This window comes from Carcharhinus amblyrhynchos, chromosome 13 (assembly GCF_965287045.1).
Source record: "Carcharhinus amblyrhynchos chromosome 13, sCarAmb.v2.hapA, whole genome shotgun sequence".
Taxonomy (NCBI): Eukaryota; Metazoa; Chordata; class Chondrichthyes; order Carcharhiniformes; family Carcharhinidae; genus Carcharhinus; species Carcharhinus amblyrhynchos.
Window position 1 is genome coordinate 5,553,219 of NC_137336.1, and position 12,422 is coordinate 5,565,640.

At 40.9% G+C, this 12,422-nt stretch overlaps 1 protein-coding gene across 1 annotated transcript in view; it reads left to right on the top strand.

Annotated features, from left to right (window-relative positions):
* diaph1 (diaphanous related formin 1) overlaps positions 1–12,422 on the top strand; it is a 156,800-nt gene that overhangs the window by 81,931 nt on the left and 62,447 nt on the right. Inside the window, exons 3-6 of the mRNA XM_080201194.1 lie at positions 1,451–1,594; positions 3,762–3,863; positions 7,228–7,358; positions 11,973–12,053. Of these exons, the coding sequence (XP_080057320.1) occupies positions 1,451–1,594; positions 3,762–3,863; positions 7,228–7,358; positions 11,973–12,053 (458 nt within the window). The remainder of the gene's footprint in view (positions 1–1,450; positions 1,595–3,761; positions 3,864–7,227; positions 7,359–11,972; positions 12,054–12,422) is intronic.

The following is a 12,422-nucleotide window of genomic DNA, read 5'->3' on the forward strand; positions in this document are numbered from 1 at the left end:
GCCACATTCTGTTTATTATTTCTCATATTAGTATTTATCTCTCTTGCCTTATCTTTGGTATACCTACATCTTCCCACATCTGATCACTTGCCCTCACAATTCAGTTTAAAACTAACTGCCTGCCTACCTCCCAAGTTATGCAGTACACTAGCACATCAGCCCCAGCATGATTCAAGTGCAGATCACTCCAACAGTGCAGATTCCGCTTTTCTCAGTACTGCATTCAAAGTGCCGTGAACTGGAACTCACCTCTCCCACACCAGTCTTTGGGTCACACGTTCATTTCTCTGATCTTATTTGTCCTGTGTCAAGAAACATTTTTATTTTAAAATTCTCACTCATTTTCAAACCCTTCTATTGTCTTATGCCTCCCTGTCGTTATAGACCTACTAGAACAGTGATTAGCACTGCTGCCTCTCAGCACCAGGGACCTGGGTTTTCATTCCCTGCTTGGGTGACTGTCTGCATGGAGGCTGCACATTCTCCCCATGCCTGCGTGAGTTTTCTCCAGGTGCTCTGCTTTCTTCAGTCCAAACATTGTGCTGGTTAGATGCATTGACTATGTTGTACTTGCCCTCAGTGTACCCGAAGAGGTGCTGGAGAGTGTTGACTAGGAGATTTTCACAGTAACTTCATTACAGGGTTAATGTAAGCCTACTCGCGACACAAATAAATTTAAACTTAGACTTAAACCCCACAACCCTCAGATATCTGCGCTCATCTGATATTGGTCTCCTGAGCAGTTTTGATTTTAGTTGCTCGCCCACTGGTGGCAGTGCCTTCAGTGCCTGGATTCTTCCTCCACTTCTCCCCCTTTCTACCTCACCTCCTTCCTTTAAAACACTGCTTAAAACCTGTATCTTTGATCAAGATTTAGAACATTCAATGCACCTTTGTGTTATGTTTCATAATGCTCCTGTGATGTATGTTGAACTTTGTTATGTTAAGGCACTATATAAATGCACTTATTTTATAATCTTGTTAACATGTTTAGCAGTACATAGTTAAATTGCTCCAGTTGTGTTGTGGCAGTTGTGCTTCACATCTCCTTTTTCTGAATTTCTCAAATGTATTTTTCATCATGTAATGAGGCACAGGGGCTTGCGGTATGAGAAGGTCAAAATACTGCAGATGCTGGAATCTGAAACAAAAACAGAAAATGCGAGAAAATCACAGGTGGTCTGATAGCATCTGTGGAAAGAGAATAGAGCCAACATTTCGAGTCTAGATGACTCTTGCGTAGTGTGATAGATTGATTTCTAAACTGATGAACAATAGCTTTTTCTCTTAAAAGGATAAATGCGAGCTAAACCAATGAGCATGCAGCAAAGTGATCCACAGACTGTTGGTGATTTTCTGGATAGATGCAGATTTTGCTGTACTGATATCCTTGTGGAAAGCTATGGGGAACTTAACGTGTATTTAATTCTTTCCTGGTCCTGTCTTGCAGTTGGAACGATTCACCAGTATTCGGAAGAAGGAGAAGCCATACGTTCAGTCAAAACACCCAACAACACCAATTTATGAAAATCAACCTTTTGCGCTGAACACACTGTCTGATACTGAAGTTCTGGAACTGTTTGAGCAAATGTTGGTAGGTGCTTGGCCTTTCAGCCTTTCACAAGGGTTAAAACCTTTAAACATGCTGAAAATGTGAAATAGAACTATAAATTCTGGAAATATGTAGCAGGTCTGTCGACATGTGGTGAGAGAAAAACTGGCTTGTGTTGAGGTGGAGATAGAATTTCAGCAAAGGATCTCCAGCTTTAAACATTGGCCCATGACCTCTGCAAAGTAGCACGCAGTTCAGAGTGCCCCTCTGGCCCTAGTTTTTTCTTTATCACCTAATCTTCAAACTCAGACTGGGCTCCAGAGACCAGCTGGGTCATGGGCAGCTGGGCCAGATGCAAGGAAGTCACATTCTTTTTACACACTACCCGCCATAATGGAGGTGCAGTTATATGTCCAAGCACTTCTTAGAGAAACCAAGGAGAAGGTAAGTTTGTAAAAAGCTTGTAAGGTAAGCAGGTAGGTTTGGGGTTGGTGGGGGGAGAGCGGAAGGGGTGTCAGGTGGCAAGTAAGATGGTTTGTGTGGGAGTTGGGTGGAGAGCCGGGAAGCCAGTGGGGGGGTGATGGGAAGTCGGGTAGTCAGTGAGGGAGGCGGGGTGGCGAGTCGGGTGGTCAGCAGGGGGATGGCGAGTTGGCTGGTCAGTGGGGGTGTGGGGTGGCGAGGTAGTGGGGAGTCAGTTAGTCAGTGGGAGGGGGTGGGGTGGCAAGTCTGGTGGTCAGAGGGGGGATGGCATGTCAGGTGGTCAGTGAGGCAGTGGCAAATTGGCTGATCGGTGGGATGGATGGTGAGTTCTGTGGTTGGGAGGTTAATGACACAGTGAGGTGATAAGGGGATGGTCAGTGGGAAGGTGGGGAAATCAGTGCCTGTGGGTTGCATGTTAAGGTCATTGGGGTGGTCATGGAGTCTAGTGTGGAGGATGATGGGGATGTTTGGTCAGTCATGTGTGGAGTTGAGGGTCCACATTTAATAGGTATGACTACTATACTTACCCAGAAGTTAGAAGCGGTTTGAATTCTTCTAACTTTTTCTGAGCAATGCGAGGTTGCAGGGCAATCGGACCCATCTGAAGTTTGTATTTACATTTGTGCTTTTGAATGGTTGGGAATGCTCCACTTAGCATTTTTCCAACTGAATCTATCATGACCCTCTTCCCTTTTCCCTATCCGCTTATCTAGCTTCCCCTTAGATACATCTGTAATGCTTGCACTAGTCATTCTGTAGTAGAGAGTTCCAACTCAACTGACTTGTGTCTTTGAAGAAGGATTTCCCAGATTTTCCTTTTCCTGAAACCAGTTAGAGGTTTGTTTGATTTTTACAGTGTTTCGTTTTGGAAACTGGCAGTGTTAAGTTGAGAATTAATGAAATGGATTATATTTTCTCATCCATTTCCCATGTTCATATTTGGTTTTGCATAAAATTACAGGGCATTCTTTTTAATAAAATGGGATATTGATTGTTGTTTGGTAATGCAGAGCTTTAACATCGCTGGCTTTAAAAAAAAAGACATGCTTTTGAAGCTTTCCATCTTACGCTCGTAGAACAGATTCATAAGAATACAATTGTAAGGGCGCAACAAATTATGCTGCATGAGAAGATTGGCAAAGATGTTGCCATGGAGAATGCAGCAGGGAACAGTTAACTGCCAATTTTCTAAAAATTCAAATCAGGCAGGTTGACTGGTCAAGGAATATAGATTTTATATTGTATTCATTTTGAAACAAGATGATTAGGCAGTGGACTAGTTAATTTAGTCCTCGAATGAGCTATTGAGCCACATAGGAATTCTTAGGTTTAACCTGTTTTTGGGACCTGGGATGAGCAGGAATATAGCGTAGGTCCAAACCTTGTAACAGTCCTTCAATTTATTGTATAAAAATGTTGTTACTTGACAAATATTTTAAAGAAAATATGATCAGATTTGCTTTGGGTTGTTAAAAAGTCAGCCTGTGCCTTTAGCAAAGTCGGCCTGTGTCGGTAGCACAGTATGACTCAGAACCTTCAGGAAGTGGGGATGGAAGTTTGAAGATCTTTATTCCTGTCCATAAGTATATTTTTCAGAATTATTATGCTACAAAAAATTGGGAGAGCTTTTTAAAGTGGATCATTAGGGGACTCTGTTGTGAGATAACAATAATCTCAATTGCAAATTTCCACTCATGAAATAAATATGATTTTTTTTAATCTTTAAAAGCTTGACATGAATTTGAATGAAGAAAAGCAGCAGCCGTTGAGAAACAAAGATATGATGATAAAAAGAGAAATGGTTTCACAGTACCTTCATACCTCCAAATCTGTAAGTACTGCATTATTCCTGCTGCTACTGAACTGGAGAAGTTCTATCAATTTTAATTTTGAGACACCATGTCATAACTTCATTTCAATGCATTTCGGGTTCATATGGCATAAAATTTTATATTTCAGCTTTTTCCATAGACCTATATGGAATGATTAAACTTAGAACCATAGACAGATTATATCATGGTTGGAGGCCATTCAGCCCATCATTTCTCTGCTGGCCAAGAAGAAGCAAAAATGAACTAGTGTCTTATTTTAATCCCACTTTCCAGCTCTTGGTCCAGAGCTGCACAGGTTACAGCTCAGGCGCCGACTCAGGTACCTGTTCAATGAATTGAGCCTTTCGGCCCCAACCTCCAACTCCGATAGTGAATTTCAAACACCCAACACCTCTGGGTAGAAATGTTGTTTTTCATATCCCCTCTAACTCTTCTGCCAGTCAGCTTAAGTCGAAGCTCTCGGTAATTGACCTCTCAGCCAGGGGAAGCAGGTCTTTCCTGTTTACCGTAGTTAAGTCCCTCATAATTTTGTACACTCGCATCAGGAAAAAACTGTTTGGATCAGTACTCTGACAAAGGGTCATCAAGACTCGAATTATTAACTCAGCTCTCCCTCCACATATGAGATTTTCCAGCATTTTCTATTTTTCTTTTGGATTCCAACATCCACAGAAATTTGCTTTTTTTTTCTTATTTTCCCATTTTAAAGTTTTTAATTCATTCATGAGGCTTGGGCATTGTGAGCTGGCCAGCATTTATTGATGTGGGAATGCCGGCGTTGGACTGGCGTAAACACAGTAAAAAATCAGACTTTTTACAGCATTTATTGCCCATCCCTAGTCGCCCTTGAACTGAATGGCTTATTGGTCCATTTCAGAAGGCAGTTCAGAGTCAACCACTTTGTAGCTCTGGAGTCATATGTAGGCCAGATCAGGTAAGGACAGCAGATTTCCTTTCCTAAAGGACATTAGTGAACCAGAGAGTTTTTCTGACAATTGCCAATTGTTTAATGGTCGACAATAGATTCTTAATTCCAGATACTTTTTATTGAATTCGAATTCTACCAGCTGTTGTGCCAGGATTTAAACCCTGGTCCCCAGAACATTAGCTGAGTTTCTGGATTAACAGCCTAACGATAATACCACGAGACCATCGCCTCCCCATGGTATACAAGACCATTTCAGACCAGTATTCCTATTTCACCGTTTTACTTTTTTTTGATTCTGGCCCTCAATTTGGTCATTCCTTAGCCGCCTCTGTTCTCAGGAAAATAACATTAGCCGATCTAATCTCTCCTCATAGCTGTAATTTTCAAACCCTGGCAACAATCTCCATTGCACTCACACCAGAGCAATTATGGCCTTCCAATGTGGTGGTCACAGTGGTGACCAGAACAGTGTGCCAAATTCCAGCTGTTGCCTAACCAGTGTTCCAGAACTACATCTCTGATTTTGTATTCAATAAAGGAAAACATTCCATATTTTTTTTTTGTTACCTTATTCACCTACCCTGCCACCTTGCATTCCAAAATGTCTCACTTCCTCTACTCCTGTCAATATCTACTTGTTTATTGCATATTCCCTTGCTTTGTTTGCCCTCTCTAATTGCCTTACTTCTCTGGATTGAATTACATTTGGCACATTTCCGTCCACGCGATCAAGCTATTGATATCACTCTGGAGTTCATAACTTCACTATCATCTACATTTTCTTGTCATCTTTAATAAAATAAATAATAAATATTTCCAATCATGTCTTCCATATTTAAGCCCAAATTATTGATATATACAACAAACAGCAGGAGTCTGAAGACTAAGCCCGGTGGAACACCAGCACTTTCTATTCACAAAAACATTCATCCACTGTTACCTTTGTTTCTTGTTACTTAGCATGGATCCAACTTGCCACCTTCCCCTGTATCTCACAGGATTTCACTTTTTTGATCTGTCTGTCTTGTGGACAATGTCAAATGCCTTACTGAAATCTATGTAGACAACATCCACGTTATTGATTTCTCAGAAAATTCATTTAAGTTAGTAGGACACTATGTTCTTCTAGCAAAATAATATGATAGAATTCTTTATCAAGGTGAAGGGAGAGGTAGTTGATTCTGAGACCTGGGTCCTGAATCTCATTGAAGGTAACTATGATGGCATGAGGCATGAGTTGGCTATGATGGACTGGGAAACATTACTGAAAGGACAGACATTGGGCAGGCAATGGCAGGCATTCAAGGTACAAATAGGTGAACTCCAAAAGTTGTTTATTCTTATTTGGTGCAAGAGTAAAAGGAGAGTTGTGGTCAAACCATGGCTTACAAGGGAAATTAGAGATGGTATGAGATTTCTTTGAAAAGTACAAATTGGCAGGCAAAAGCGTTAGATCTAAGGATAGGAGACAGTTTAAAATTCAGAGGAGGACCAAGGGATTGATTAAGAAGGGAAAAATAGAGCATGAAAGTAAGATAGTGAGGACTGTTAAAAAATGACTAAAATTTTATGTGGATACGTAAAGAGAAAAGGACTGACAAAATGAATGTAAGCCCCCTACAGGCAGAAACAGGGGAATTCCTAACGGGGAACAAAGAGATGGTTGAGGAACTAAATTCATACTTTGCTTCTTTCTTCATAAAGGAAGACATGAATGATGTACCAGAGGTTCTAAGAAACAGAAGTTTTAGGGAGGAGCTGAAGAAAATCAGTACAGATATTCTTTTGGGGAGGTTAATGGGATTGAAGGTGGATAAATCTCCAGAGCCTGCTAATCTTCATCCCAGAGTACTTAAGTAAGTGACCCTAGAAATAGTAGATCTATTGGGCGTCATTTTCCAAAATCCTTTGGACTCTGGAATGGTTCCTACAAATTGGAGGGAAGCTAATGTAAGTCCATTATTCAAAAATGGAGTTAGAGAAAAAACAGGGAATTATTGAAAGTGCAACCTTGAAATAAGGGCCAACATTCCATTAGCCTTCCTGATTGCCTGTTGCATCTGTGGGCTAGCTCTGTACCCTCTTTCCCTTTGTGTTGCAGCTTTCTGCAGTTTTTCTCCATTTTCCTGTTGTTGCAACTTCCCATTTTCCTGTATTACACACCATTTGCCAACTTTTTGCCCACAAACTGATTATTAACTGAATTCTTACAGATTTTGTAAAGAATATTCGTCTCTTAAAATATCCAGCAAATCAATGCAATGCATTTTTAGCCTGGCTGATGAAGGCCAGAGCCACCTTAACGTGTCAGTGTTTGACCAATACTCCTGGTTAAAATGGAGCGAGCCTGAAGTCCTACTGTTTGTTACATTCTATCTCCCTCAGTTGTTGAATGTGAGTGTCTTTCTCATATAGAATTCACTTTTCTCTTTTAGGGCCAAAATCAGAAGGAAAGTTCCAGATCAGCATTGATGTACATCCAAGAATTGAAGTCAGGAGTACGAGATAATCAACTGCTAAGTTGTTTGGAGTCCTTGCGTGTTTCCCTTAACAATAACCCAGTCAGGTAATGAAAACAATATGATTTCATCAATATGGAACATTATGTTCAGCAATTTTGCATAATTTCAGATCTTGTTTTGACACCTGAGATATTTGTTTTTGAAAAACCATGTCTGCTCATAACAGCTTATGTGAGGATTCAGTTGAAATGTTGACCTTGATAGGACATTGGCAGAATGGCTAGTCTCAGTAGGTGTTTCTAATTAACTTCATATATTTGGAAGGGTTGGAGTTAATGTTCTGTTGCTAAATAAAATTAGAGTATCTGCCAGATGAAGTTATCTGAGTAAACAATGTCCAGGCTTTCACAGACTTTTTAAATTCATTCACAGGATGTGGTTGTGGTGGCAAGAACCACATTTATTGCCTCTGCCCAATTGCACTTGAGAAGGAGATGCTGAGCTACTTTCTTGAAGCAGTGCAGTCTGTGCGGTGAAGGTTCAGCCATGGTGCTGTTAGGAAGGGAGTTTCAGATATTTGATCCAGCAGCAATGAGGTGTTTAGTCAGTGTAGCATGTAACATGTTGGGAATTTGAAGATGATGATCTCACTGTCCTCAGTGGCAGAAGTTAAAGGTTTAGGAGATTTTGCCTTTTGCACGCCGTGAGCAGAGTTGATTCCAGTCTCTTTATCATCCATCAAAAAACATTGCAAATGTGACGCCACTGTTTAAAAAAAGAGGTAGACAAAAGGCAGGTAACTGCAGGCCGGTTAGCTTAACTTCTGTAGTAGGGAAAATGATTGAATCTATCATCAAGGAAAAAATAGCGAGACATCTGGATATAAATTGGCCCATTGGTAAGACACAGCATGGGCTCATGAAGAACAGGTCATGTTTGACTAATTTGGTGGAATTCTTTGAGAACATTACATACGCAATGGACAACGGGGAACTTGTGGGTGTGACGTATCTGGATTTCCAGAAGGTATTTGACAAAGTGCCACACCAAAGACTGCTACATGAAATAAAGGTGCACAGTGTTACGGGTAATGTATTAGCATGGATAGAGGATTGGTTAACTAACAAAAAGCAAAGAGTGGGAGTAAATGGATTTTTCTCTGGTTCGCGATCAGTGACTAGTGGTGTGCCTCAGGAATCAGTGTTGGGACCGCAATTGTTTACAATTTACATAGATAATTTGGAGTTGGGGACCAAGTGTAGTGCGTTAAAATTCGCAGATGACACTAAGATGGGTGGAAGAGCAAAGTGTGCAGAAAGTCTGCAAAAGGATATAGGTAGTCTTAAGTGAGTGGGCGAGGGTCTGGCAAATGGAGTACAATTTGGTAAATGTGAGGTCATCCATTTTGGTAGTATTAACAGCAAAATGGACTATTATTTAGATGGTAAAAAATTGCAGCATGCTGCTGTGCAGAGGGACCTGGTGTCCTTGTGCAGGAATCTCAGAGTTGGTTTGCAGATGCAGCAGGTAATTAAGAAGGCAAGTGGAATTTTGTCCTTCATTGCTAGAGGGATGGACTTTAAAAACAGCGAGATTATGTTGCAGCTGTATAAGGTACAGGTGAGGCCACCCCTGGAGTACTGTGTATAGTTTTGGTCTCCTTACTTGAGAAAGGATATACTGGCACTGGAGGGGGAGGGGATTCACCTAAGTTGATTCCAGAGTTGAGAGGGTTGACTTATGAGGAAAGACTGAGTAGACTGAGGCTATACTCATTGAAATTCAGAAGAATGAGGGGAGATCTTACAGAAACATAAGGTTATGAAGGGAATAGATAAGATAGAAGCAGGGAAGTTGTTGCCACTGGTGGGTAAAAATAGAACTGGGGGCGTAGTCTCAAAATAAGGGGAAACAGATTTAGGACTGAGTTGAGGAGGAACTTCTTCACACAAAGGGTTGTGAATCTGTGGAATTCCCTGCCCAGTGAAGCAGTTGAGGCTACCTCGTTGAATGTTTTTAAGGCAAGGATAGGTAAGTTTTTGAACAGTAAAGGAATTAAGGGTTGTGGTGAGCGGGCGGGTAAGTGGAGCTGAGTCCACAAAAAGATCAGCCATGATCTTATTGAGTGGCAGAGCAGGCTCGAGGGGCTAGACGGCCTACTCCTGCTCCTAGTTCTTATGTTCTTACTAGTCAGCTGAATATTTCCAGCCGAGGCATAAGAACTTTCGTACTTCCTATTGCAGCAAAATAATATGGACAGTTCTAATATGAAAAGAAGAGTGAGCCTTAAATATTTTAGTTAATACATGCTAACCTACTTCGTAAAGTTTATAAAAATAAATACAAAATGTAATTTGCTGGTGAAAGACTGTGATTCAGGATATGCTTTTTAAAGTGTTCATCATCACATTATAACTATTGGTTTAGATGTGCAGTAAGCATGTCATCTTCTACTTCTGGACAACGTGTAGACTTTGACCATGTGCTGATTCATGTTCACCAGCCAAAAGTTCTTTACATAACAACTTTTGCAACCCAAGACTATCTCAATATGCTTTACAGCCAATTAGGTACTTTTGTAATATAGTCACTGTTTAACGCTGGTAAATGTGATGGCCAGTTTGTACAGAGCGAAGTCACATAGGCATCACTGAGATAAATGAGAAGATAATCTATTTTGGTTGAGAGTTAAATATTGACCAATACTCGAGGACAACTCCTGTTCTTCTTTGAAAATGCCGAGTGATCTTTTACACTCGCCTAAGAGGGCAGGTGGGTTTCATGAAGGTTCACCAGATTAATTCCTGGGATGGTGCTTTGTCCTTTGAGAAGACAGGGCCTGCATCAGTCCAAATTGTTTTTCAAGTATCTTTGGTGTTTGTAGAAACCGTGTAATGTAGAAGGAGGCCATTCAGCCCATCGAGTCTGCACAGACAACAATCCCACCCAGGCCCTATCCCCGTCACCCCACATATTTACCCTGCGAATCCCTCTAACCTACACATCCTGGGACACTAAAGAACAATTTACACATGGCCAGTCAACCTAACCTGCACACTTTTGGACTGTGGGAGGAAACTGGAGCACCTGGAGGAAACCCACGCAAACATGGGGAGAAAGTGCAAATTTTATACAGACAGTCACCCAAGCCAGGAATGAACCCAGCCCCCTGGAGCTGAGAGTCAATAGTGTTAACTAACCACTGTACCACCGTGCTATCCTTGTACCCGTCTCCTTCTGACTCAAGTGGAAGCACTGCACACAAAACCAAGACTGACTTCTTTAAGGCACAGTCCTGGCCTCTTCCACAACACAGAATAAAATATCACTCATTGTGATATCAAACATGTTTTTGATTAATCTGACTTCTCTGGGATTTTTATGCTTACCTGTTTAAGGTTTCCCAGGAACCGACAATGCTGAATTTATTTCTAAACAAGTAAAATTATGAAAAGCTGAGGTCTTAGTTGGTATAGTGGTATCAAGAACTCAAATTAAAGGACGTTGCAGAAGTCAAAATCAGAATGAGCATTGGTATATATGACGGCAAAGAGAAACCTTGTATTAAGGTTGCATTTTTGGCAATCTTGACTTTGCCTTGTCTTTAAAGCAAATTAAGTACTCTGAATGATAGAATCCCTACAGTGCCGAAGGAGGCCATTGAGCCCATCAAGTCTGTACCAACTACAGTCCCACCCAGACCCACTCATAACTCTCATTTACCTTGTTAATATCCCTGACACTAAGGGTCGATTTAGCATGGCCAATCGACCTCATCTGCACATCTTTCTATAGGTACTGTTGTAATGTAGAAAACATGTAAAGAACAACTTGCATTTATGTAGCACCTTTATTTTCATAAAATTGTTCATGGTATTTCACAGTGTGTAATCGGGCATTAATTGACATCAAGCTAAAGGGGACATTTGGACGGGCTAGTGAAAGCTTGGTCCAGAGGTAGATTTTAGGGGGCACTTAATAGGAGGAGGGGGAGATTTAGTGGGACACAAAGTGAATGGGGGATCCACAAATTACACTTTCACACAACGCAGATTCGGTGCCTAGATTGTTCCTGGGTCCAGTGCATCCTTCAGCACAGACCAATACAAAACCTTACCTTTATCAAAAGAAACTTGGTTCTTCCAGCGTTTTCAGCTTGTTTGTATTGACACCTTTTCTGAAAAGTTTCAAATGCTGTGCAAAATATGATTGTCTATTAATGATTTCTGGTACTCTGTCATGTTAAGTGCTTGTTCCCTACACACAGCCAAATCTACTTTGAGTTCCTAAACTGAAATTGTAAGGAATGATTGAAGCTGGTTTCTAGTGTCACTCTGATCACTCTATGGCAAAAACAGTAAACCTAGGAAATCCACTGGTGCTCCTTTGGTAGATATTGAACGTAAAGTGTTATCCTTAGTGCCAGGAAATCACTGGCATGATTCAGCACCGAGGCGTTGATGCTTTTGATCAACATTAACACCTCTGTGACAACTAATAACATTAAGCTGTTACTAGAACCAGCTGCTGCCAAGCAAGTCTTGCCATTTAGTACCTTCAGCTTATCTACAGAGGTGGTCAAAACCATAAGCAAATATTCCTCTGAGTAACGTTGAAAAGTCCACTGAAATCCCAAGATTTGTCTGACTCAAAACTAGTGTTTTGTTCCCAGTGGCTGCAGACTGTATAGATTAAATATTTGTTTTTTCTTTAAACAGTTGGGTGCAGAACTTTGGTGCAGAGGGACTCGCAACACTATTGAATATATTGAAAGGGCTGCAGGATGAGCTGGATCCAAGGTAAAGTAATAACACTACTACAGCTTTAGTGACTATCTTTTCACAAGTATCCTTGAGCTTGTCTTTGCTGACTTGAGTCACGTATCTCTATTAAAAGCAGTACTTAAATGGCCTTTCTTCAATCTCGCTACAGGCTCGTTTTAAATCTTGCCCCTCCTTTTCAACTATTCTCCTTCTTTACAAACTTGTTAAATGTTCAAGAGCATTTGTGGTAAAGGTTTGCTTGGTAAAGACACTCACTCGCCCTTGTGGCACTGAGTGATGATTCCAAGTGCACTTCCTGGTTTGTGTTAAGTTAACTAATCTCTTGTTGAGCTATTACAGTTAGCAACAGAAACCCTGGGGTTAGGAAAGGAAACTTCCTATCAG